At 41.8% G+C, this 27786-nt stretch overlaps 2 protein-coding genes across 2 annotated transcripts in view; one reads left to right on the top strand and one right to left on the bottom strand.

The window, feature by feature from the left end:
• Positions 1 to 1902, top strand: part of LOC142494762 (dihydrodiol dehydrogenase 3-like) — a 79946-nt gene extending 78044 nt beyond the window's left edge. The window contains exon 8 of the mRNA XM_075599201.1: positions 1491 to 1902. Within this exon, the coding sequence (XP_075455316.1) occupies positions 1491 to 1533 (43 nt within the window). The 3' untranslated portion in view covers positions 1534 to 1902. The remainder of the gene's footprint in view (positions 1 to 1490) is intronic.
• Positions 359 to 24145, bottom strand: LOC142496105 (aldo-keto reductase family 1 member D1-like). Its single transcript, XM_075602512.1, has 9 exons — positions 23988 to 24145; positions 18567 to 18734; positions 13772 to 13888; positions 13026 to 13103; positions 12227 to 12349; positions 11733 to 11842; positions 8906 to 9071; positions 3386 to 3468; positions 359 to 1619 (listed from the first exon to the last, which is right to left on the bottom strand). The coding sequence occupies exons 1-9, from the start codon at positions 24078 to 24080 to the stop codon at positions 1577 to 1579; spliced, it is 981 nt and encodes a 326-aa protein (XP_075458627.1). The 5' UTR covers positions 24081 to 24145; the 3' UTR covers positions 359 to 1576.
• Positions 24146 to 27786: the final 3641 nt, after the last annotated feature.

The following is a 27786-nucleotide window of genomic DNA, read 5'->3' as shown; positions in this document are numbered from 1 at the left end:
TTATACATGCTGCTAATGTGCACCACCCCCCCCTACTGTGTCCGTGTGTGTGTGTCCGTGTGTCCGTGTGTCCGTGTGTGTGTGTGTGTGTCCGTGTGTCCGTGTGTGTGCATATCCCTGTGTGTGTGTGTTTTGTCCCTGTGTGTCCTTTGGGCTGTCACTCCGCCTCAGGCCAATGAGAGGTGTGCGGGGGCGGCCCAAGGGACCAATGAGATTTCCCCTAGGGACACCGGACATCCAGCAGGCAGGCATGCATGCAGGCAGGCAGGCAAACATACAGTGCTTTCACTAATATAGTATAAGATATATATATACACACAGAGAGAGATATACATACATATAATGATTACATTGGATATTTAACTATTAATGTTTATTTATTACAGGTTGTTAATGTTATATGTAGTAATTAACTTCTTTTCAACATCCATACAATAATAAACTATAAAAACAAGGAAAGCAGGATGGCAAAATCCTGGGGATCTTATAGACAAACGGAAAATTTGGATTAATTGACCATTGAGTGAGTAGGATATAAGTAGGAAATTCCGTGGGTTGGACATGCCTAGTATTATTGTTAATTAGCAACTAATCTGAAGCAGCACTTCTGTTTTAACACTGAATTCCTCTGAAATGCATGTTGAAAAATCCCCAAATATCTGATTATTGGATTTATTAACCTTGGATCAAATAACTCTTAACATGATCACTGTCCCCTCATTCTTAAGTACCAGGTGTGATTGGCGAACAGCTGTAGATCTCTGTGACATATTAACACAGGCAGACTTTACGACCAGTCCTACATTGTTTTAACATCACAGAATGTTCTGGCTCAATCATGAAAATGGTTTACAACAGTTAGTCAGCAGGGAGTAGACAGATATTATATGGGTTGAACGAAATCCATTAAGACAAAAGTCCTTATAAACTCTACAGTAAATAGCTACACCCCCTGCTGTGACAAAATGAGCAACTCATGTAGGAGTATGGACGTGCAGGTGTCCAACGAAAGGAAAATGTTCGGAATTGATATGACGGTTGTGAATATCTGTGCTGGATGTTTGTCGTCGTTTTCAACTTTAGTCATGGTGCAATGGGAATAAAACGTTACGTTATGGATGTGAGCAGACACGTTAACCCTTTGCTACCAGAGGGGCCTACAACTTTGTGGCATTACAAAGCATTGCAGACCCCCAGTGGGCTACATCAGGGGTGCTCAACTCCAGTCCTCGAGAATGCCCCCCCTCACCCCCCTCAGGTCTTCAGGATATCCCTGCTTCAGCACAGGTGACTCAGTCTGTCCTTCCTTCAGCACAGGTGGTCTTTGACTGAGTCACTAGTTGAGCCACCTGTGCTGAAGCTGGGACATCCTGAAAACCTGACCTGTTGGGGGGGGGGGGGGGAAACTTGAGGACTGGAGTTGAGCACCATAGGGTTACATTTCCCCTCTCTCTGTATGGTTTAACTTCTCTCTCTCCCTTCCGATGCAGGTTGTCAGCCCACCCCCAGTATCCATTTCACTCCCAGTACTGAGGGTGGAACCCACTGAGAGCAGAGATGATTGGAAACCTGGCTCTCAGTATTCTTCCAAGAAGGGGTACTCCGGGTGATCGCTCCACCTGCAATGACAGGTCAAGTTCAAGAATAAGTCCCTGATCAACAGTGAAAATTATCAGCATGGCCACCTGGCTCCTGATCAACTTGATATGATCATCCAGCCCATGTTTTGGAACTTGGATGGTTGATGTAAAAGCCTGAACTGGTTGAAAGCCTGTTTTGTTGCGTGGAAATCCACAGCTTTTCCCAAATGTCCAAACTGTTCTGAATGGAGAGGACCCTGTTGACAACCCTACGGACTGTGCCCGTTTATATTTGAAAAAAAATAAACGCAGAGAAGAAGCACATTCACATTTCCGTCTTTACTTTCTAGTGTTGAATGGAAACCTTATTTACACTGCAAACCAAACATTAAACATTGTAGCGTTGCTGTTCAATGGCAGCCTAATCCTGCTGGGACATTATTTGCTTGTTTTGGAGGTTTTGCAAACCCCTCTGCTTTAGTGAGGATACAGGGTAATATAGGGTGGTCACTTGTCCCCAGATTGCTTGGACAGGACCCGATTCAGAAATGATGATGAGAAATGTAGATGAAGGTGTCCCTTTTGTGCTCCTTCCATATTAAAAGCAAAACCTCATCCACTCCAATTTTTTTTTTAACCTGGGGCAATTTAAAAAATGTAAATATCGGGATCTGCTACCATGTGGTAATTGTAGGTGAGGAATAGTGTCGTGATAAAGGCATCAGTCTTTCTGTAATATTGTTGTCATTTCAAACTACATCCTGGGTGATATTGAACAAGTCACTTTACTTCTCTGTGTAATTTATATTAGATTAGTAATAATACCAATAATACTAATAATTATTATTATCTCCACTTCCTGAGTACATGCCGACCTGAAGACTAGAAACGCACAACAAATTTCGTCTCCAGAGGGGGTTACATACAGATCTCTGAAGTGGGAGTGTAAAGTGCACTGGAATTCAATATGTTGTTATGTAAATATAGATTATGATTTTATAAATGGGATTCAAGTTTCAATGGTGCGGTGGCTGTTGTCTAGAGCGCCACATGGAATGATAATCACTAGTTAAAGTTTACCTGACACTTTGAGACCTTTGGCTAATCATTTTATACCAGGACTGGTCAACTCCCGTTCTCAAGGGCCACCAACAGGTCAGGTATTGGGGATATCCCTTCTTCAGCATAGGTGGCTCAGTCATTCTGACAGCCATATGTGCTGAAGCAGGGATAGCCTTAAAACCTGACCTGTTGGTGGCCTTTGAGGACTGGAGTTGACCACTCCTGTTTTATACCTTTACTCAGATAAACTAACGGTATAAGCACCTTTGCTACCCTTCCCATAGATAGAAAAATTACATAGTAATTACTACAATATGCAGAAACAAATATGTGGACTATACATTATTGCCGAGTGGAAAATCACCCACTTACGATCACCCTCCTCCATCATTTGCCCCCATACACTTTAACGGGATCACCCTTTTATACACATCCGTTGCCCACGTACATTTCATTGAGATCACGCATCCTTTGCCTCATAGCCTCAATAGGTTAACCTTAAGTAATATTAATACTAGTTGTCTCCATAGACTTAAGTGTGGTTACCTTCTTACACACATCAGTTGCATGATCAATGTATTACCCATACCACTTTCTCCCATAAATATCCATGGGATCAGCCTTATACACATCAGTAGCCCCACATGTGTACGTGTGATACACTTCTCACACACATGACTTGCCCCATGGACTTCAGAGGTATCACGCTCTCGTACACATTTGTTCGCCCTAAACACACTCACATTAACAGCTCGACGTAGCGTATGTTCTTGTTCAAAGCCTCGATAGCCTTCATCTCCTTGTCGGTCAGATTGAAGTTGAAAATCTGTTGAAAAGAATCAAGGTGTGACACCAATCCACTCCGGAAGCTCAGTGCTCAAGAGCCAATGAATAATGGTTACGTTATTATCAAGCACCTCGAGACTTGGACACCTACCAATACATTGCACAATACTGTCAAATTCATGTCACCATTATTCATTAGATCCCCAGCTAAAGGACAACTGTGAAATAAAATACTGAAAAATAATTTATAAAAAAAAAATGTGGAGAGGAAAAAACAAGAGATGTGGCAATCTATGGGATCCACCGATTAAGCCTTACAAAATCGATAGATACATAGGGCTATGGTAGACAATGGGATAATAAAACTCAGAGGCGACGGAGACAATATCAGGAAGTAGACAAAATGAGAATGTTTAATTTAACAGATTTCAAATTCACGGAAGCACACCTCTCCTTACTTATCAAGGGATTATTATTATTATTAGTGTACTGTTATTAAAGATTTACATTTTATTGCAAATAAGCTTGTACTCCATAAATTATATGGGGTGAGCAAATAAGGATAAAGTGCCGGTTTTAACTATGCAGGACACATTGGCATGGGGAAATTTGGAGGATCAGATGAATGATTATCGTGAGTTGATAGTTAATCTAAAGCAAGGTTCTCAAACTCAGTTCTCAAGGGCCACCAACAAGACAGTTTTTATGGCTATCCCTGCTTCAGCACAGGTGGCCTGCTTCAGCACAGGTGGCTCAATCAGTGGCTCAGTCAGTCTGACTGTGCCACTGATTGAGCCACCTGTGCTGAAGCAGGAATACCCATAAAAACTCGCCTGTTGGTGGCCCCTGAGGACTGAGTTTGAGACCCCTGATCTAGAGACTTTTCCAGAACAGAGGGAAAATTGGAGTGGGGATTATATAAAAACTCTGAAAATAGTATTCGATATACAAATATTAAAAAGAAATCGAGGTTTATGCCAGCTATGTCCCTCAACAGCAATGATGAAATCTTTGTGGATCTAGTGGGAAAGGAACTAAGGAGAACGCATTCTGACATATACCAAATGAATAACCTTACTAGAGCAGAGCAGAGAGGTCTGTAAGATCTGAGAAACCATAACAAAGTCATTATAAACCCTCTCCGATAACAGAGGAAATAAAGTCCTCACGACCAGTATTATCAAACTGAAATTCTCAAACAACTTTAACTTGTGTCTGATCCTACTGGCTGAATTAATGAGAATCCTCACACTATTTTGGAGGAGGCCTTGATTTTAGGACATTAATAAATTCATGAAAGTTCAACAGCCGGGGAACCAACCTTTCATGTTATACCGAACCTACCTTTCACGTTATACCAAAGGTGCACAAATTTATCCTTGATACTCTTGGGCGCCCAATAGTGGCAGGAATTAGTAGTGTCACAGAAAGGCCAGCTATGTTGATAAGGTGTTAAGACTTTTCCTATTGAGCTTGACCTCATTTGATAAAGATACAACAGACGTTTTAAAACGTATAAGTGGGGTACGTCAGTTCAGATACGTCAATGGTAACTTTGGATGCAGAGGCTCGCTACACATCAATATCGCACACAATGACTTTAAGAAGAGCTATCCAGTACTTTCTTGATACTAGAGGCCGCCAGTATAAGTAGCATAATAAATTGGTATGGACCTTACTGGACTTTGTCATCATGACTGAGCCACTGACTGGGCCACCTTTGCTGAAGCAGGGATATTCCGAAAACCTGACCTGTTGGTGGCCCTTGAGGACTGGAGTTGGCCGCCCCTGAGTTAAGAGATGTGAAGTAGCAGAATTTAAACTTGCGGATGGACTATGTAGAGTGGTTAAAGAGAAGTAGTTAAGTGTACTTTATATCTTGTTAACAGCACATGCTTACCATTGATCCTTCTGGATGGGTTGTCTACTTTATGGATATTAACTATGTATAGTCCTAGAGGAGTTTATCTTCTTATGGACCTGAGTGATTGCCGGAGATGTTTCTGGTTTAATATTTAATAGTAATTTATCGTTTGTGCAAATAAAAATGTCGTCATTTAGGAGGGCGACTTCCCCATTATTGTGATATTTGTTTTTCTACTGGGATGCAACCCTTTGATTCAATTTATATATGTTTATAGAGGGTAAGAATTAATAACTGGAAAACTTTGTTTATAAAAACAAAAAATAACCAACCATTCCCTTAACACATCATACACCAAATTAATCATAAAAGATAATTGTGCATGCATTTAATGATAAAATATGACAAAAACAGGACAATATCCATTTAAACCAGAGGGTGCTTTTAGTATGCAAATCATAAACCCATTGTTGTCCTCTGCAATAACATTTGATTGCGATCTCCACCTCTAATGTTAGACGCTACCTGTTCTAAACCCTTACATTTGAAACGAGCCAAGTCACAGTCATGATGTAAGAGAAAATGCTTTCCTAAAGCTAATTTTAGGTTTATTATCCAAGCAACTACCTGAAATACGATCTACTTTAATTATTTTCCAGTGTTTATTTAAAGCTTTCTGAATTTTATTATGCACTGGATTATATTTTGTAACGAAGCGAGGATTAGCAGTATAAGAATTGTTAACCCTTTTAAAGATTTGTTTCTTATCTCCATTTAACAATGTTACTCTTATCTACTAAACAAGTTCCATCCCGTCCTTTTTCAACCAACCCTTTATTACATCTTTTCTGCGGACACTTTAATTTAAGATCTTCTGCCCGTCTTAAAGTTTTTTTTTTCATGAGTTATTGCGCTTCAGGGTAGGGGTGATCCTCGGTATCCGATGGTCCATTTTCCGTCGAGCGGCTTATACAGTACGACGCCGCTTAATGCAGTCCGCTGGACGCATTATCCGACTTCGGAAACACTTATCCGACAGCGGATTAACATGAACCCACAATCCGACAGTCCGTTATCCGACAGCCTGTACATGCAGGCATCTATCCCTTTAAAACAAGTGCGGGTGTGTAAATACACACACACACACACATACACACACATTCCCAGCTAGCTCAAACTCCTACACCCACCACAGCATGAATATATATTTATGCCAAAATGAGTGCTACTGAGCGTGGCAAATGTATACAACAAAAGACAGGGGAGCCCAATGCTACATCCAATTGACAAAACATATAATGGTAATAAATATAAAGTTTAAATACTTCAATAATAATAGTAATTACTTGTTTTTTTAGTTAAACCCTTTGGCCAACGCGTCGTAAGCCTGCATACCAAATGTCAAGGTAAATCACAGTTTTAGTGTTAGGACCTGCATTTTTGGTTTACCTTGACGTTTGGTATTCAGGCTTACGACGCTTTGGCCAAAGGGTTTAATTGTATTTGCCACGCTCAGTAGCACTCATTTTGGCAGTTAGCAGTTAGCTTTGGCTGCTTCAAGAGAGGCCCCTTCAAGGCAAGGGGGGGTTGCTTACTATAGTACACCCAGTGTTATATGACATCACCGGTGCCAGTTGCATGCGGTGATCGCGGCATGCGTCTGCACAGGCTATACAGTTAGAGACATTCTGTGGGTGAGACGCTCCACGAGGGAGACACCTCACACGGAGGTGGGACACCGCGGAGGCAGATTCCTGCTCCTACGTCCGACACTTTTCGAAGATCTTTACACTTGGGCACGGACGTATGCCCGGGCAGGTATCTATAAGTGCACCAGCCATAAACATGTGAGCAGCGCTGCCACACATTTGGGGTGGGAACGGTCCAGGACACTTGGACACTGGTGCCGAGCACCAAAGTATTGTGGGCACTGTGTGGTTAGGTTACTTTGGGGGCAGAAAGGCCAAGGGCCTGTACAAGGGGATATCGGTGCCCCTTGCACCCAATGTATGTCATATTGTTGATGTATGTATATTGTGTTATGTTTGATTCTGCATATAGTAAACTGTTTATATACACTCCGGTGTATGTGGTTACTATATGTGGGTCCTGTGTGGGGGACATTCTACACTCCTAGTATCCTACACAGGTGGAGGCGCTGTATGAAAGATCGTTCCAGAGGATTCACCCCAGGATCTCACTAGCAGAGGCTCAGGCCTCCTGTGAGCCTGACAGGTAAAAGCACCACACACATGGTAGCATACATATAGGTTCCCCTTCACATGCACTCTATCTGCGATTGGGGGGGGTGATACATGCGTAACATATAAATAATATTAAAAATGCAAAAAAAAACATTTACAGATGAACAAGAAGTTACATCATTTGCCCAAACATTTTCTCTTACATCATGACTGTGACTTGTCTCATTTCAAATGTAAGGGTTTAGAACAGGTGGCGTCTAACATTAGAGGTGGAGATCCCAATCAAATGTTATTGCGGAGGGCAACAACGGATTTATGATTTGCATACTAAAGCACCTTCTGGTTTATAAGAACAAATAGATATTGTCCAGTTTTTATAAAAAGAAATTATAATTAATTGTATGAATAACAACTATCTTTTGTGATTAATTTAGTGTATGATATGTGTTAATGGAAGGATTGGTTATTTTTCTTTTGACCTATTCATGCAATGTAAAGTTGTGTAATAATACAAATGCAAATATAGATTATATGGAAATATAGTGATGCAAACCATTACAAATCAACTAGTTTCCTCTCTGTTTTCTAGAACCTCTTCATATTGCAGTATTTAGATTCCTTATTGGGACTCTAACAAAATACAGACTATTTATGATCGATGAACTGCAGATTTAATGATATATGTCCCTTTGTATATTGGTAAATATCAATATATGTTGCATATGTCTGTATATGTCTGTATATGATATCAGATATATGTTCAGTGATATGTGGAAATGGGACTATATATATGGAAGGCGGTATATAAGGGGACTAGTTTTGTTCAGCCTCCGTCCCCCTGATGAAGCAATACCGAAAGGGAGAAAATACATTTCCGGTGAGCCTTTTGCTCTCAAAGATCCAGTCAGTGGTGAATATACCTCTTGGGGCCAAGCTCAACTGATGTGTGTGTCTCTGCTGTGCATATTGGTTTTACCTTAGATGCAAGTTAGAATTGGGGACATTTGTGGCTCTTATAATACATACTGTATATCAACAGTATTACTGAGAAAATGTTGTGCTTGTCCTCTTTTTGTGGACTTTAGTACATAACCCCGAGAGTGCATTACTGCTTTAACCACTGTAATACACCTCCTCCTTATTGTTCACTGTATTATTAAACTATCAACTGTTTGCTTATTAAGTTGCACTGCTACATTAATACTGCTGCAAAGCATCATATAATTATGTGATGGCTCAAATGTTGGTCTAATGGGAGTGAAAACCCTGCACGTTGTGGTGTACGACACATGGATCATTCTGTGCATTTTTCTTCCTTCATTTACTGTGACATAATTGCATACTGTAGTTGATAAGGTTAAAAAAAGACATATGTCCATCGGTCAACATTCTAAGCTGTGTCTGCTCACCTGAAAGTTCTCTCTGATCCTTTCTGTGTTGAAGCTCTTGGGAATCACCACAACCCCTCGCTGGACGTTGAAACGCAGGGCCACCTGAGCTGCAGTCTTTTCATACTTCTTCCCAATGGCATTCAGGAGAGGGTCCTCCAAGAGGGGAGGAGACGACACATTGACCCTGCATAAAGTGGGTCTGTTAGATTGACCAATCAAAAACATTCCAAACACCAACGACTAAGGTTATGGACAGAAGGGTGCGAATAATGTTCTGGTAACAATTGTGTAAAAAAAAGCTTCCATCTCTCCGATGGGTTAAATTATATTTCTTTGTGCGAGTTGTAATGAGTTTCCCAACATGACCGTCTATTATGCTAAAATCACTAGGGGATTATTTCACACATCTGTAGCGATTATGACCATAGGAATAAGTTTGGTTGCTGAATGATTGTAGATTTACTCGTCTACATAGCAATATATGTTTAAAAACATAACTGAATTTGTCTGGAATGTCACAGTGAAATAGAACACAACATGTAGAACTTCCTATCCTGCCACAGGTGTTCAGTAGCTTAGGCTAAGGCCCCGCTCCCTCAGTCAGCGCGCCCGCGCTGCAGACATGCGGCGCGCTGACAGGCAATTGACCCGCTACCTGCGGTCTGTAGGGAGCAGCGGCGTTGTTTGAACGGACAACGCTACTCTCCCCCTCCCTCCACATGCCCCCTGCTGCTCCCGTAAATCCCCCTCCCCCCCCTTCCCCCGCGGATGGCTGCAGCGGAGCTCAGATTCAGGGAGCGGGAAATACAAATTTTCTGCCTCTAGCTGGGCGCAAAAGTTAACCACAAAAAACCCAAGACACACAACAGCTTCCCACCCTGCTCCCCTCCACTCACACACACACACAGCTTCCCTCCCTGCTTCCCTCCACTCACAAACACACACAGCTTCCCTCCCTGCTCCCCTCCACACACACACACACACACACACACACACACACACACACACACACACACACACACACACACACACACACACAGCTTCCCTCCCTGCTCCCCTCCACTCACACACACACAGCTTCCCACCCTGCTCCCCTCCACTCACACACACACACACACACACACACCTTCCATCCCTGCTCCCCTCCACTCACACACACACACAGCTTCCCTCCCTGCTCCCCTCCACTCACACACACACACAGCTTCCCTCCCTGCTCCCCTCCACTCACACACACACACAGCTTCCCTCCCTGCTCCCCTCCACTCTCACGCACACACAGCTTCCCTCCCTGCTCCCCTCCACTCACACGCACACACAGCTTCCCTCCCTGCTCCCCTCCACTCACACACACACACAGCTTCCCTCCCTGCTCCCCTCCACTCACACACACACACAGCTTCCCTCCCTGCTCCCCTCCACTCTCACGCACACAGGCAAATACACACATGGGAAGGGGGGAGGGGGGGAGGGGGTGGTGAATCTGAACGGGGATCGGAGCAGAGGGGGGGGGGGGGGAAATCGGAACCGGGGGGCAGGGGATCGGAGCAGAGGGGGAACACGGATTGGCTCCCTTGCGTGTCACGTGACTCGACACTCTCCGAAACTACAAGCTCCTTGTAGCTCCGGCTGGCTGACGCGTCACAGCACGCAGTCAGCCATGCCGGAAGGAGCCAGTGGGGACCTCCAGAACGGAGGCAAGCAGCTGGTGGCCCGCGGCCGCGCGCGTCGCCATCTGCAGCGGGACCAAGGCCTTAGTCTGTACTTGTTGTTTACAGATGCAATCCCACATGGGCAGCCAGACAACAACCATTTACAGAATCCAACAATCCGATTGGTTTCCTTAAGCGTATATAATCATGCTAAATACAAAGATTTTGCTGCTTCTGTTTTTTGGGACATTAATTACATGTAGATTTTCTTCAGGACCTTTGAATGGGGGAATGTTTGGCAAGCAAGTTGTTTTTAATTATTGGCCTACCCTATTGCTGTCACAGAGCCAAAAACGATAAGGAGGGGTAAAGGGTGCTTTGTCTCTGCAAACAACTATTGAACCCAAAGTGACATCAGACGAAAGGAAATGCCCAGACCAGATGAAAGGAAAGCCTTCCCAAAACTCAGATCACCATGTTTACAAAGTAACTTTAAAAATAGATTTAGATTTTGATTAAAAAACTAAAAACATCATTCACCCAAATTGAACCCCTTAAAGCTGCAGACCAAGCAATATCCATGTGTTTTTTTTTATATATAAATCAGTTCTGTACTGTGAGAAAATACATGTAGCATTTTTTTAAACAACTGAATGACATATTTAATGTATGATAATGTAACAAGCATTTTTTGTTCCTATAGCAACCATTTACAAAGTCCCATCCCCTTCCTCTTTTGAAACAGGCTCTGGCACACCCTTTTTGAGCACTGCCCTCTCTCTAGCAGTGCACCAAGTGTATCTAGTCACATGATCTTCCCCACAGAACGTTGCATCTTTGGTCCTCTTCTACTGCACTGACAGCCATTTAGTGAAACCCCCGAGCCGAATCTTCGCCGATCGATCACTGGAGAACAGATCGATCAGCAACTTAGCGAATTACTTATCATTGTGTGGATTGTATTGATGCACATATTAAAGGGGGAAAAAAATAATTAATTAAAAAACAGCCACTTGGACTGCTGCTTTAAATATGTCACAGACATCAGTACAATCTGGTACTAATAGGAAGTGCCCGTTTAATTGGTGACCCTTGTCATGTTTTGTCTCTAGGTCCCTTGTCCCCTTCTCTCTTTGTGTGTTTGGGCCTCATTAGCATTTTTTTTACCAGGGCAGATGCACATCTGTACTCACCAGGATGCATCTCGAGACGTTCCAATGGGACTGTAGCCCACAATGACTATGTCATGCTGTTTGCAGAGCTCTAGCAGCTTGGGCTGAGTGAAGTAAGGATGGCACTCAACCTAAACCAAGAGACAAGGAGAGACAATTACTTACTATGCTTTTGCCCATAAATGAATGCTAAGAAACTCATTATTGAACATGAAGCCAACGATATGTATCAGTGTTCCTTATGAGATAGGGAAGAGTTTTATTTTTTCTTATATGGCACTGACAGTGTACACAGTGCTGTATATAGAATTGGGCAGGCAGAAGGAATCCCTGCCCCAGAGAGCTTACAATCCAATTTTTGGTGCCCAGGATATAAAGTAATTTTGCTAAGGTCACAAGGAGAGCTGATAGTGGACTTTGAGCTGGGTTCATCCACATCAAAGGCCTTCTTACTTATTTTATTACAAATCCCTATAATGGGATCAAGTTCTCTATCTATTTCTCCATGTCGTTACCTGGTTTGTGGTGGGTTTGTGCTTCAGTCCCGGCTTGTTAAGGATCAGTTCCAGCTGTCTGCGGTTAAAGTTGGACACTCCCAATGATTTCACCAGTCCTGCGTCTTTACACCGCTCCAGAGCCTGTGACACAAAATCAGCAGTGCCACCAAAGGAGGTTTGTTGGAGATTGCAAGAGAAAGCACTAACCCATGGGGTGCACAAACTGGGGGGGTGGGATTTTCGGCGGTTGCAGAGGCCCCGCGCTCTTCCCTGAGGCATTTAAATTAAATGCGGGGGACCGCGCAAGGCCTCTGCAACCTCAACTTACTGGGATTTTCCGGCTTCTAGTCACGTCACCATGACGATGCGGTGTAAAATTACGCCGCTGGGTCATGCGATGCATCATCATGGTAACGCACAACAAATAATGCTGTGGGGTCATGTGACGTCACGTGACCCGTGGCATCATTTGACATGGGGTCACAGGAGAGGGAGTGCAAACGCTGGCACACGGGGGGGGGGGGGGCGCAGCTCAAAAACTTTGCGCACCCCTGCACTAACCCATGTATCACACAGGTCTTGTGACAGACTGAGGGAGCCTTTTTCATGTGTGTGTGACACTGACAGTCTGAGCAAGCCTCCTGCCTATTGTGTATGACACTGACAGATGGAAAGAGCCCCTCTCCAGTGTGTGTGTGTGTGTGTGTGTGTGTGTGTGTGTGTGTGTGTGTGTGTGTGTGACACTGACAGTCTGAAGGAGCCATTCTCCCTAGGACAGAACACACCTGTTCCTGCATACACCTTTTTAATCACTTACCTCCCAAGTAGCACACAGATCCGTCTTATGGTAAATGAACTTCCCATTTTCGTCTCTCGGGTAAAATTGTTCACCTGGCTGGAAGAAAGAGAAACCCTGTGTATTAGGATGGTTATCCTAGGGAACTCGTAGCAGTATACATGGATGGGTGCAGGGGAAATGAAGATTGGTGGAGTTGGACGAGTGTTGCATTGCAATACTTGTAGAAGGGCTGAAGGTACAGTTGTTATATAAAGGATGGGTGGAAATGGCTAAGAACTGGTGGACCTACAGTACCATGGGCAGAATTATATAAAAAGAACAGTTCCTGCACTCCTACCAATTTGGGCTAAAATGTACTTGTGATCTCATGAGCAAAGGTCATTTAATGAAACCCTTTGGCCAAAGCGTTATAATCCTGCAGCCACGTCACAGGACGACCAATTTGCAGGTACCTGCACTGAATATGTGTAATTTCTTATTGTCCTATGGACTAGTGAAATATGTGAAAAGGCCCTGAAGGGGTTAAATAAACGTGCCGTGACTGCAGGCTTATAACGCTTTGGCCAAAGGGTTTAACTAAATGACCCTTACTCATGAGATCACTACTACAGTATATTTTAGCCCAAATTGGTAGGAGCACAGGAACTGTTTTTCCCCCCCATATATGTAAGGCTAATCCTCTTACCAGCAGCATACTTCTAAAGGAAGGATCACAGTAATACTGTATGTACAGTCTTCCAAGAATGATACAGAAGTCCTGTTACCTGGAAGGCCATCGGCAGTTCGACAATATACAAATCCACATAATCCAGCTGAAGAGTCTCCAAAGTCTTCTCTAACGTCGGTCGGACAAGTTCAGGAGGGTGACATGTGTTCCAAAGCTGCAAAGTCCCAAATAACAGTTAGGGTGATGTGTTCCTTACTACAATGACCTTATATAAGTAAATGTTTCTTAAGTAAACTGGTCTCTCTCTCCCCCTCAACAGTCCTGTATATCCTGAAGAATGCATGATTTCTGGCTATCACTTTCTGGAGCGGTATTGCATCAAATCCAGCAAAAAGAGCATGAAAATGAGATGGAGAACTGTGTAAAGTTTTTTGCAAACATTCTCAATTAATACAGATTTGCGTCAAATTGCGGGCCTTTTTAATGTGATTGCCAAAATTGAACTTTAATAATTAGGCTCCTATGGCTTTTTAGTCAATATACTATTGAGATGCTACGCAGTGCCTGAGAAGAGGTTACCTCCGTTCAAATGAATGGATATAACATCTGCTCCAGCACTTTGAAGCGCCTTGACGGAATACTGAATTGGAGCCTAAAAGAGTAATTTTGACCATGTGCCTTACACCTTCAGAATATAGTACCCCTTTGCCTCACTCTCCTCACTGTGTGGGGAATGGTTACAGAGAAAAACGAGGATGTTGGGTGAAGTTACAAGGTTCACATGTAATAATAGAAAATTGTGTAATTATATCACCTTGTTTCCTCTTATCTACAGCGAAGAACTATGTCTGATGTGTTGTAAACCTCCTCGACTAAGCAATATATGTGTCACATGTAAGGCATTTGATTACCAGGTTTTATGAGATATGCTCCATATCACAAGTACCAAGTGAGTCCACTAAAATTGCCCACCCCCCACCAAGGGGTCTGTTTAAAAAAGTCTCTAGTGTATAAACTGGGGCAAAACATGTGCAAAGAAACAGAACAAAACGTATCAAAGAGATGGAATCCCAGTCAAAGCAACTGTAGCTTTTTCTTTGATACTTGTAGTGGGCTCGTATTGCAGCTAAGAGCAGGGGTGCACAAAGTGACCCCATGGTGTAATTTGACGCTGCATTGTTATGGTGACATGACTAGAAGCCGGCTGAATCCCGGTAAGTTGAGGTTGCAGAGGGGAAAGAGCATGGGGCCTCTGCAACCACTGCCCCCCCCCCCCCCCGCCACCCCCCCAAAAAAATCCCACGCATCCCCGTTTGCGCACCCCTGGTTTAGAGATATAAAATAATCCCCAAGTGTTAACACAAGCATACTGTACAAACATTACAGGAGGTGTTCCACTGAGGGAATTACGTCTCTAAATAATGCATTTCCGCCCAAATTAACCAAGCAATCTTCTTTTTTTTTTTTTTTAAATAATAATGTGTTACCAGGAAGTAATACATTGAGAGTTACCTCTCGTTTTCAACTATGTCCTAGGCACAGAGTTATACAAAACACATGGTTACATTAAAAAAACAGGGTTATACAGTCAATTCACAGACATTTCATGGACAGATAGAGTTGGAAAATTGGGTACAGGGGATAAAGGGCTTGTGAGTTTCAGATTGAAATAGAGCATCTTTAACATCACCAAAACATCAGCGAAAGGCGGCAAACAGCTCACACCCTTTGGCTGCGCCAAAGGCTGTCCACTTTGGGGCAATGCAGATGTACACTGGGGTGGTTGAGATTCAATGCAGCTGTGAACAAACAGTTCTTTGTGTCCTCTTGGCTCCTTAACATTCCAGTGGGTGGGGTTGGTATTCCACGAAGTACAAGCAAATGTTAACCAAATGTTCTGCCATAATGTATGTATATCTTTATTTATATAGCCAAGGTCGATGTATGAGGTTTATAGTACAGTATCAGCCATGGTGCTACCCATCTGCTTTGTTAAAGAGGTATGTTTTAAGATGGGCCTTAAAAGGTGGATAGAGGATGCCATAGCATAAGATCCCTTCCAGCCCGTTAACTTGCCTTATGGCCCAAAACTACTTAGTAAATATACCCTTTAATAGCAAAGCACAGAGCTTTTAGAGCATTATAATGCTAATACAGTACTTATAAACAGGCTTGTTATAGTTTTAAGTGAAACTTCACCGGCATTTTTATATTGCAAAGATCTAGTATAAGTATTGATCCTGGAGAAAGTTATGACACCTTGTAATGGACCGACAATAGAGTTCTTCATTAAAATGTAACCGTGTATGCAGAGATTTCCAAACCTACTATTTCTGGCAGTACACATTCCTTTGTGATTCTTAGAACCCACCAGCGAGACTTAATAAATAAATAAATAATAAATTAATTAATTATACAGCAAGAACATTTGTGATGGTTCTAATATATCCCTCATTAATTATTGTTTTTTTTTTCCTACGGGACCCTTGCTCAACAGATTGAAAACCACCAATCTGGGCTGTTAACTTTAGAAAAGTCCAATTTTAATTCAAAATGTATTTGTGGCAGCTATTTGTTATTTTCAGAAAATTCCTTGAACAAGCAGATCAATATTTCCCAAACTGAGGAGCAACAGGATGTAAGATCTACCTTAATAAATGCATAAAAAGTAATAATAAAAAAAATACAATATGAATGAGTGTCATAATAATAATAATTAATTTCAGATGTTGGTTAGGTCAAGAATGAGGTTAGTAGAGGGCGTGGGTGTCATTAATGCACCACAATTATGTATGCTGTAATCCACATTTCATCAATGGATGAGGAACACATTCTTATTTTGAGGCAAAGAGTACAAAAACTGCTCATCTATTTGTGTTTATGAACAGAAGCCATGAGAATAATGAAGATGAGTTAAAGCCTAAAATATTATTTATGCTATATTCTCTATATACACATATATTAGTTAACTAGTAACTAGTTAAAAAAAAGTAATTTAGTGTTAAATTAGAAATTATAATATAAAATGATAAGCTGCCTCTGCCAAGATAAGAAGTTAAATCAGTCTGAAGACAGGCTTTATGTGATTTAGAAACTTGGAATGTTTAATGTCTGCTAAGTTGAATAGTATATGGTCTGTTTGGGATCAAAGGTTAGTTTAAAAGCAATACAATAGGGATGGGTCTTAAAAGATAAGGAACATAGGATTAACTATTGTTACTTGGTGACAGAACAAAGAGTGTCTTCTAAACAAAAGTTAATACTGTATTGCTATTGAAGAAACAGGGTTCTAATGTTGTTAATTAACTAAGAAAATTTTGGCTGACGTTGAGAAAAACAGGTGATTGCTATGTTAAGACTGCTTGAAGAAAAATGTATAAAGATTGCATTTGGATTTATAGAATTCAGAATCATTTAACACCCAAGCTAAGAACAACAACGCTCAAGATTCTCCACTCTATAACTACATTCTATACGCCTGAATGATGTAACTGACGGAAATGATGCTGTGGAAGATGTTTTCTATTGTCTCTGATTAAATTGAGAAAAGAACCGGACCGTGGACTATTTGATAAACATTGAAAAGGTGGGACATTTATTTGCACCCATCTAAAGAGCAAAATGTTCAAATAACATGGACATAGCCTGAAGTCTGTGAAGCCTGGGTCTTTATGAAGACAGAAGACAGAGTTCCTGGAAAATGAAAACTGTCCCATGCTCTGAGGACTTGGAGTTCTTCCAAAGGGAAGTGCAATGGGGTGATTCCTAGACTTGGAGTAACCCCAGGTCTGCACTTCCCAATGGCATGACATTTTGGAAAGAGATATATGTGAGGACTAATATATATATATATATTTTTTTTTGTTTTAATGTTTCCTATGGTGCAAATAATATAAGGGTATTCTATTAGAAATCTCAGTAAGCCATTATGTTGGTGCAGGGGAAACATGATATTTTTAAAGGTTGTGGTTCCTTTGTTGGGGGTACCTGAACCCCCCTGGCTACACAAGTTTATTTCACATTGAATTGTATAACAGCTTTACATTTATACTTCAGAGGCATTCATGCTGCTAGCGCTGGGGTGGAATCCTTGCATCACAATTCTGGTGATCAAATCTGTATAGTGGACCCCAAAAGGGAACAATGAAATAAATTATTACCTGATTACAGTTGAGAAACTGATAAACAGGGAATGAAAATAATTGCCCAACATCATACAGAGATAGTGCAAATAACTGAGCCTGGAATGAAAACCAAGTGTCACCATAACCTCTCCAATCCCTTCCCATGATGTCACCATAACCATTCCACATTTTCCCATTGAAAACTCTTTGATAAAGCGCGGTGTAACACGCGAAACGCGTAAGAGTTTTCTCTTGCCGTTTTTAATGTGCCATTAAAATAATCTTTTGTACCAAGAAGACAGCAGTGCGGTTCACACTTTTTTCTCCAAGGCAGCTGCAGCGCCTCTCTCACCGGAGTCCCACAGTGTATCGAGTAACGGTTCTTTTGTATGCCTTTGTTACACTTGCCATGTAATTGTTACAACCGGCTATCATGCTTACCACTGCACACTCATCTAAGACATACCTTTTTCGCAAGGCTGTTGAGTTAGCATAGGACGTGGTGTTTTCAAAGTGTTTGGATTATTACACATAGCATTGACTGCGTGGGACATCGATTACCGGGTTTATATCACTGTCTACAAGTTAAACCACAGGAGATCTTATGGTTCATATGTTGAACATATTCATTCATGGACATTTTTCTGGTTAGCATCGCTGGGGGTTGATTCTCCCACTTTCCCGCATGTCTTCCCATGAAGCCACCATAACCACATCACCTCTTTCTATACAGACTATAGCATCACATGATGTGAAGGATACACTTACTTTGCCACAGTAGAAGATGTCCTCTCGTTTCACCTTCCCTTCAGCGATCTTCTCTCGGATGGCCTGTCCCACCTCATGTTCGTTGAAGTACACAAAGGCCCCATCAATGTGCCGATAGCCGATGTCTATAGCAAGTTTGACTGCTTCCAAACAGGTTCCCTTAGGGGTCTGGAAGAAAGCAGGCAGAGTTTCACTTCAGGTCCACATTTTTCAAACCCACCAAAGATGTTGAGAATAGTAAAGTGAAAAAGGTACTATAAAAGTACTATAAAAAAATCCTATAAAAAAAAAAAAAAAAATTGTGTGTAGATGCAGAATAAGGTTTATACCTCCCCTGGTCCCCTAAAAGTTGGGAATGTGCAAATAGGGTGGTAATCTAAACACTTACAACAATAGCTCTCAAAACTCCATTTGGATCAAACCCCCTTTAAAAATGCACTTTGGTGGGTAGCACAACATGCTGTAATTTAATACATAACGTTTATAGAAATGTTTTTAAAATACCATGAATAAGATGAAATGCTTCTAAATTACAGTAACCCTTTAAAAAAAAAAAAAAAAAAAAAAACCCAACTTAAGCCAGAAGATACAGAAAAACAGTAATAACATGCACAGGACATGGGATGGTAACTTCCAGTTACTAAGAAGCTATATATAAGGTTATTGAGAGGGCCCCGACATATGCATATCCAGCCCAAGAATTGTTTAAAAAATGAGCATGGATAAAATATCAGACATTACTAGAGTGAAAAAAAAATAGTTTGCAAAATTATTTTAAAGCCAAGAGACTTGGGCTATTATGCCTACAAAATATATATACATACTTGAAAACGAGAGGTAACTCTCAATGTATTACTTCCTGGTAAAATATTTTATAAATAAATAAATATCTTGATGCAGTCCAATCTGGAATATATTATAAACCTTTTCATATAGTGCCATTGGGTTAAAAAAAAAATAATATAATAAATATTGTGCTTCTGTTTTTTTGCATGAAGTTACCAGAACCTAAAATCGGAAGCCCCACGGTGCAGGTCAAAAAATAGCTTTCTTTAAAAGAGCTTCTCAGTGTAATTGGCTTCCTCCAAAAGATTCAATAACGCTTTAAGTAGCAATCCTCCCATTTTTGAAATGTATATATTGTTTCCAGATTTAAAACCAGGGGGGTGAGGGTTAAAAAAAAAAAAAAAAAAACACACTTAAAGCTGCTTGGCCATTAGCTCCCTCTAGTATCAACATGGGAATAACCCCTGTGCAAAAGTGAGGGATTTCAGGATAACGGTTACTTTCCGCCAGGTTACACAGGAGAGCTACTTTTTTTGTGTGTGCTGGTGATGAAATCATTGCCACTGCTGGATGCCTCTAAACTATTTTTGGCAAAAGTGTTAAACCATGTAAATTGCTGACAGTGTGTGGGCAATGAACTGACATGAATAATAAACGCTGCTTGAATAATCCTAAAACCACATCCCACCATGACTCTTCGCTTCAAAGTACAATATATTGCCACATAATGACAAACACAAACGCTTTGTTTAGGAAAGGTTATTAGGGATTTGTTGCTAGGGTTGCCAGGTGTCCGGTATTGAACGGGACTGTCCTGTATTTGGATACTCTGTCCAGTAAAAAATGAGAGGTACTATAAATACTGGACATGTATGTGTCCGGTATTACCTCCCTGGACATAGTGACCTGACGGACCTTTCACCATTGAGCCCAGTATTTTTGGAGAAGCCACCTGGCAACCCTATTTGTTGCAATTATTATTAGTTTGTTATATTTTTGTGGCCTGTTCTCCCAGTTTATTCCAACAAACACCTCACCCCACATTACTGACAAACAACTAATAGCCGTTTTTGCACAACATTTATGCAAAGTACAAATATTTGTAGATGGTGCAGATACTAGCCTTTGAAGTAGGATGTCTTATAGTACAGTCCTGTAGTTCAAGGCCAACCTGCCCAGCACTAGTCCCATATCTCTCTGCACAGCACACAAGATTGCAAGCTATTCGGAGCGTTCCATCCTTTCACCTGTACTGTACTTTGTACAATGTCATGAGGATATTTTCAGGGTGATCTCAGTTCATACACTTGGTTAGTGACTCAGAGGTCATGATACTGTGTCTGTATAAGTCCTCTGGCAGTCAGAGGAGATAAAGCCATGCTGAGAACACATCCCAGAGTATTACACTCCCATTCATTGAGTTTATTCATCGCCATGTCAGACGGGCTTATAACTGACTGCGCTTCCACTGTCTGAGATTCGATTTCAGTCATTGTAAGTGGATAGGGTTGCCAGCTGGCATGTCCAAAAATACTGGACAAAATTGTGAAAGATGCGGCCCCCCCCCCAATATATAAACATACCCCCCCCCCAAATTCATAATAAAAAATACACCCACCCCACCCCCAATACATATTAAAAAATACACCTCCCCCAATACATATTAAAAATACACCCACCCCCCCCCAATACATAATAAAAAAATACACCCACCCCCTAATACATATTAAAAAATTCACCCCCCACAATACATAATAAAAAATACCTTTTGGCCTACATGGGGTCCCTGCCACATTCCGAAGAATGAAGGATAAGATATTGGAACTACATGCTCGGCACGCTGCCACATACCTGGATGATATGGTAATTCATAGTGCAGATTGGCAACCCCACCTTCACAAAATCCAGGCTGTGCTAGATTCAATTTGGTTTGCGGGATTAATCACCAAGTCCGCAAAACGTACTATTGGTCTGGAGGAGGCCAAGTATCTAGGTATTCCGTTGGCAGGGGTCTAATTAAACCCCAGATGCCGAAAGTAGAGGTGATATAAAATTACCCAAGGCCAGTTGCAAAGAAACAGGTGAGAGGACCTTCTTGGGGCTAATTGACTATTATAGAAGGTTTATTTCTAACTTTGCAACTAAGGCAAGCCCACTAACTAGTTACATGATCAGATGAATCAGCCCACTCCTAGTAAAGCGTAAATACGGGTGATTTATTTGCAGGATGGATTTTTTGGTCCCCAATAGAACTCTTGAAAAAGGTCCCATTAGGGACAGAAACTTCAATCCTGTAAATAAAGCACCGTTAATTACGCTTTACTAGGAGTGGGCTGATTCATCTGATCATGTAATTAACTGCTCCACCTTATTTCAACTATGGTCAAGGTGTGTGTGTGTGTGTGTGTGTGTGTGCGTGTGCGTGTGCGTGTGCGTGTGCGTGTGCGTGTGCGTGTGCGTGTGCGTGTGCGTGTGCGTCTACATTCTTTGAGTATTGAGGAAGAATGCGATTAAATGTTCTTTTTGACAGGAAACATTCTGTATTTAAAATGAAGTCTTCGGTTTCGTTGCGCCTCTGGGAACGCCCTGCCCTGTTGGCTGCCTGCAGGGGAACTTGTGCCACCCCGCGGTGCGCTTTCACCCGCTATAGCTTTTAAAAAGCCGGGTGAAGTGCGCACACGGTTTTTGGGGGGCGGAGGGTAGGGGTTCCCCTGCGGAAGCCGCGAGGACACATTGGAACCGGAGACTTCATCTGTAGGTGTCCTTAATGTGTTTTCCAATAGAAATATCAAGGAATTCCAAGCCAGGAAGTAATGTATTTAGTGAGTTTTTGCCAAAAATGCACTTAATAAGTTGTCGTGAAAACCTGACCTGTTGGTGGCCCTAGAGGACTGGAGTTGAGAATCCCTGCTTTAAGGCTTATTGCATCTTTCTATGGACATTCCTACACCACCAAGTTGTGTATTTTCTTTCAGATTTTTGCCTGTTTTATAAAACCACCCATTTTAAATGTTTTTTTTTTTTTTTTTAACATTGTATATCTTGGGTAACACGTTGAACCCCTTCCACAGGGACCCGCATCGCAGTGCTTCACCCATATGATGCCTAGTAGGGTTAACAGGTGATGTATAATTACAGGATCACACTGACATAATGACTGTGCTAGGGTTAACTAGGAGATAAATGCATTGAAAAAAAGATGGATATAAATATTTTTAGATGGTCACATAGTAGATGAGGTTGGAAAAAAAGACATTCAGGTAGTCCTCGTTATCAATGTTTCACTGTACAACGAATAGCATATCCAACGCAACCCTATGGGCTGTTTATCAACGCCGGAATGCGCTATCCGACGCCTGAATGCGTTATCCGACGCTCACCGCCACTGATTAACATGGGACTCGCTTTACAACGGTTTCACTATCCAACGCTACTTCCAGCACGGGTTATGTTAGATAACCGAGGACTGCCTGTATGTCCATCAAGTTCAACCTATGCTAAACTTTGTGCATTGGATCATCACTGAAATTCTGCAGAACAAAAGTAAGGTAGAAGTCATACAGTTAATGGGAAACTAATGGTTACAAAGTGTGCAAGTTTTCAGGACCACTGGGTTCCGTCTTCAAGCAATTTCTAACAAAAAGAAGCTTTTGTAAAAATAAAAAAAGACTTTTTTTTTACCATTAGTTACAGCTATTAAAAGGCATCACCTTACTTTCGTTTTTTTTCTACTCTACAGGCGAACATACTGTTGAACCATCCTGCACATGTATTACACTTCTGTAAACTCTGCTTTCTTTTGATTTTATTATAGGGAATTTCAGTTAATGGGTGATTGTCAAACTCCTGCTTTCTTCCCCAATAATAAAGCAATCAGATTGATACTGTCCTCTTTGTACTGTACAACCACAGATTAGACATAAAGAAGAGATAAGAGTGATAGAGGACAATATTTACTGAGCTGTGCTATGCCATTGGACACCAGTTCTTATGCCAGAAAGCAATTTAAGGCTCCTTCAGTAAAAGGGCAGGACTTCTGACATAGCCCCATGCAGTTAATATGGTCCTGAACATTTCCTACAATTTCCAGGATCAACTTTAACATTATTTAAAACAAATATTTTTGGTTATCTGATTTTTGGTTTAAAAAAAAAAAAAAAAGCATTATTCAAATTAATCTATTAACCTCTTCAGTATGGGCAGGGTCTGTTCCACTGCACCAAGGAGATAAATTGTCTCTTGGATGTATGGGGGGGGGTTCAGGGAGTGTACAGTATATGGGATCAGGTGTACAGTATGTGGAATAAGGACTGATGCATATACTGTAGGAAAATAAAGTGTATAGGAGATTATATAATATAATGGTGTGCATTGTACAGGTAATCAGGATGTAAATATGGCATGTACTGTATGTAGAACCAAGTATATATGGGACCATAAAGCATATAAGAGGTACTTATAGGATCATGTGGTGTATATGAGAACATGAGGTGTATTTTGAATCTGGAAGCAGATTATAGGGGGAACCCAGAGTTGCACATAGGATTAAAAAGAGATGTTTTTTCTTGGGACAAGAGAGGTGTGTATATAAGGGCAGGATGTGTATCTGTGGGGTGTATAGGGGAAAGCACTCACCGTGCGGGGTGCAGAGTAGGTGCCCAGCCCAATCAGTGGGATGGAGGTCCCATCACTCAGGGGAATGCGGTGCTGCTCTGCGGTTAGACTCATAGTGATGCACAGATCAGAGAACAGAGGGAGCAGTGCACTGGGGGAGTCCGGAGTCTGCTCTTAACCTGCCTGGGGGCGGGCAGGGGGAGCGCACGGGGGGGGGAGGGGACAGAAAGGGAGAGACCCGGGAGGAAAAAGGTGTGAGCCAGGTACGGAGGGCGTGTACCTGTGTAAAAGGAACATGAGTTACAATGTGACACACTGTGTGTAGCAGGAGGGTGATACAGTGTGTGTGTTTGTGTGTGTGTGTGTGTGTGTGTGTGTGTGTGTGTGTGACAGGAGGGTGATACAGTGTGTGTGTGTGTGTGTGTGTGTGTGTGTGTGTGTGTGTGTGTGTGTGTGTGTGTGTGTGTGTGTGTGTGTGTGTGTGTGTGTGTGTGTGTGTGTGTGTGTGTGTGTGTGTGTGTGTGTGTCAGGAGGGTGATACTGTGTGTGTGTGTGTGACAGGAGGGTGATATATTGTCAGGAATACTAACTGGATATAGAATGTAAGAAAAATCAAATACGGCACATTATGGGATAGACTAAAATGTTTAATGTGAAAACGATTAATGTGGATTAATGTGGCAAGACATACACCAATTGACTTCAAACTTGGCACAGAACATGCTTTGCACTCCCCCAAACTGTCCATAAAATGTCATGTTTTTTGATAACATGCACCGCAAATTATGTACATTAATCACTATCCGAAAGTGGAAAATGCTTACCTTAAACGCGTTTATTGTGAATCTAGGAGTCAAAACATACAGTGATTCATTTTTTTTTTTTTTTTTTTTTCAAAATTTTTTATTAGGCATTTAGATAATTCACAGTATGCATGAAACAAACGATAATACAGCCTAATACAGATTTTCTCCTTTTGTTGGTTAGAGAAACCGGAAATAAAAGAGGAAAGCTCACCGCTCCCCTGACCCTCCAGGGGCTATGTGGGGAGCGCGAGTATGGAAACAGAGAGTAAGAGTGGGAATAGGAAGGGGAGGGTGGGTGGGGGGGGGGGAGATACCCATTGCTTCCCGTATCCTCAGTCTATTTTCATTGGTGCCCCTGACCTGATTTTCCTTTCTCTCTCTCTCTTTTTTTTTTTTTTTTCTCCCATATTTGGATTAGTGGCGTAGAGGTGCCATATGGGATAGCCACGGATCCCATATTTTGTTAAAGGAGTCAGTGGATCTTTTCAAGAAGGCAGATAGTTTCTCCATATTCATCACCTCTTGCACCCTATTTTTTACCGTTTGTTTTGAGGGGGGAGACACCTTCTTCCAGGCGGCTGCCACCGCACATCTAGCCGCTGTAAGAATGAAGGAGATTAATTTACTTGTTGGTCGGTCCAAATTTTCTAAGGGCCTGGCCAACAGGTAGGTCAACGGGTCAATAGGGATTTTGAGGTCTGTGACCTCCTCTATTAATTTTTGTATTGTTCCCCAATATTTTTGAATTTCCGGACATGTCCACCAAATATGGGCCATGTCCCCCTTCTGACCGCAACCTCTCCAGCATAAATCGGACGCCTGGGGGTAAATTTGATTTATTCTAACTGGGGTAAGATACCAGCGAAACAGTATTTTATATATGTTTTCTTTGATTGTGGTACATATGGAAGTTCCTGAGGCATTTTCCCAAATTCTTTCCCAATCCTCTCGGTCTATAACTATTTCCAATTCTGCTGCCCAATGCAGCATATAGTCATGTGTAGGGGCTTCTATGGCCCTTTCCAATTCACCGTAGATTTGTGTTATAAGACCTTTCTGGTGGCCTGTTTCTCTACAGAGCCGCTCGAAACTGGTGAGAGGGGGAAATTTCAACGTTGGGGATAAAGTTTGAATAAAATGCCGAATTTGTAGATACTTGAAGACATCCAATCTTGCTATTTCATATTTGGTTTTTAGGTGTTGATAACTCAGGAACTCCTCAAAGCTCAGGAGGTCAGCAACCGCTCTAATATTTTTTGTTTTAAATTGGTCCCATTGTCTGGGCTCACAGCCAGGGGGGAATTTCGGATTTTTATAAATTGGTATGAGTTGGGATTGAGGTGTGGTGAGCTTAAATTTAAATTTGCATTTTGTCCAAATCTCCCATGTGTGTCTCATTGGGCCTAACTTAAATTTACTGTTCTGCATGTCTTCCCTGCTCAGGGACCAAAGGCAAGCCGGCAGTGAAGGCGTCCCGGCATAGTATGATTCTATATCTAGCCAACAGTATTGGTTTGGGTTGGCATTCCAAACTACTACCTGTCGCAATTGGGCGGCTTGGTAGTATTTTGTGATGTCTGGAACACCAAGTCCTCCTCTCCCCCTTGATGCCAAAAGAACTGTCCTGGTGATTCTGGGTTTCTTACCCTGCCAAATAAAGTGGAAGATTAGTTTTTGAATGTTCTTTAATTCTGAGCCAGGGATGTGGACCGGGAGAGTCTGAAAATAATATAATAATCTAGGGAGTATGTTCATTTTAACTGATATCATCCTCCCGATCCATGATATCTGATATCCTCCCCATTTCTCTAGATCTTGTTTGATTTTCCGGAACAGAGTCGGATAATTTTGTTGATATAGGGATTGGTAGTTCCTCGTTATCTTTACTCCCAAATATTTGATACTCGAGGAGCTCCAATGATAGTTAAAGTTTAGTTTGAGGAGTTTCACCTCTGGCTCTGACAGGCTTAAATTTAGTGCTTCCGATTTGTCATTATTGATTTTATAACCTGAAATATCTCCAAAGTCCCGGAGCTCTTTTTGGAGGTTAGGTAGGGATGTTTGGGGTTGTGTAAGGGTTAGGATGACATCATCTGCGAATAGCGATATTTTGTGCTGCCTGTGTCCAATTTCTATTCCTTTGATGTCTCTATTGGCTCTAATTGCAGATGCTAGGGGTTCTATGGTTAATGCAAAGAGGAGAGGAGATAGGGGGCATCCCTGTCGAGTTCCATTAGTGATCTCAAATCTCTGGTTACTGCCCCCTGGTAGTTTTACTGTTGCAGACGGGTTTTGATATAATCTACGGACTCCTTCTAGGTATGCGTCTTTGAATCCGAATTTACACATAACTTGGTCCATGAATAGCCAGTCTATTCTATCGAACGCCTTCTCTGCATCTAGGCTTAGGAGTAGTGCTTTGGTCTCTGTGAGATGGACATGTTCGATAATGTCTATTATCTTCCGAGTATTGTCCGAGGCCTGTCTGCCTGCTACGAATCCTACTTGATCACTATCTATTAATCTCGGTAAGATGGGGTTTAATCTATTTGCGAGTATTTTGCTATATAGCTTGAGATCACAATTGAGCAGGGAGATTGGACGATAGCTTCCACATTGCATCGGGTCCCTGCCTTCTTTATGTATAATGGCCAGGGTGGCCAGGGACATTGACGTGGGGATTTGATTTCCTTCCATGAAATCGTTAAATATCTTTAGAAGATGCGTGGATAGTACTGGCAAGAATCTCTTATAGTAGACATTAGTGAACCCGTCGGGGCCAGGAGACTTAGTAATTTTAGTGCTTTGACCGCCTCTTCCAGTTCCTCTTTTGAGATCTCAGCGTTGAGGACTGTGTTTTCCTCCTCCGTTAGTGTGGGGAGCTTACATTTATCTAAATATTGCGCTATTAATTCGGATGCTATTGATTCAGGCCGGCCATTTTTGATCTTAGATTATACAGTTCGGTGTAAAATTTTGTAAATTCAGCTGCTATTTTGCTATCACTATGTTGT

The sequence above is a fragment of the Ascaphus truei genome, chromosome 5 (assembly GCF_040206685.1).
Source record: "Ascaphus truei isolate aAscTru1 chromosome 5, aAscTru1.hap1, whole genome shotgun sequence".
NCBI lineage: Eukaryota > Metazoa > Chordata > Amphibia > Anura > Ascaphidae > Ascaphus > Ascaphus truei.
The sequence above is the reverse complement of the archived record's forward strand: the minus strand, read 5'-3'. Positions and strand labels throughout refer to the sequence as shown.

Excerpts from the sequence above, each read along its gene's own strand:
- LOC142496105 (XM_075602512.1), bottom strand. The coding sequence starts at position 24,080 with ATGAGTCTAACCGCAGAGCAGCACCGCATTCCCCTGAGTGATGGGACC. Across the intron at positions 13,889-18,566 it reads ACATCTTCTACTGTGGCAAA|CTTTGGAACACATGTCACCC; the intron begins GTAAGTGTATCC and ends GGGACTTTGCAG. Across the intron at positions 3,469-8,905 it reads GGATCAGAGAGAACTTTCAG|ATTTTCAACTTCAATCTGAC; the intron begins GTGAGCAGACAC and ends TCTTTTCAACAG.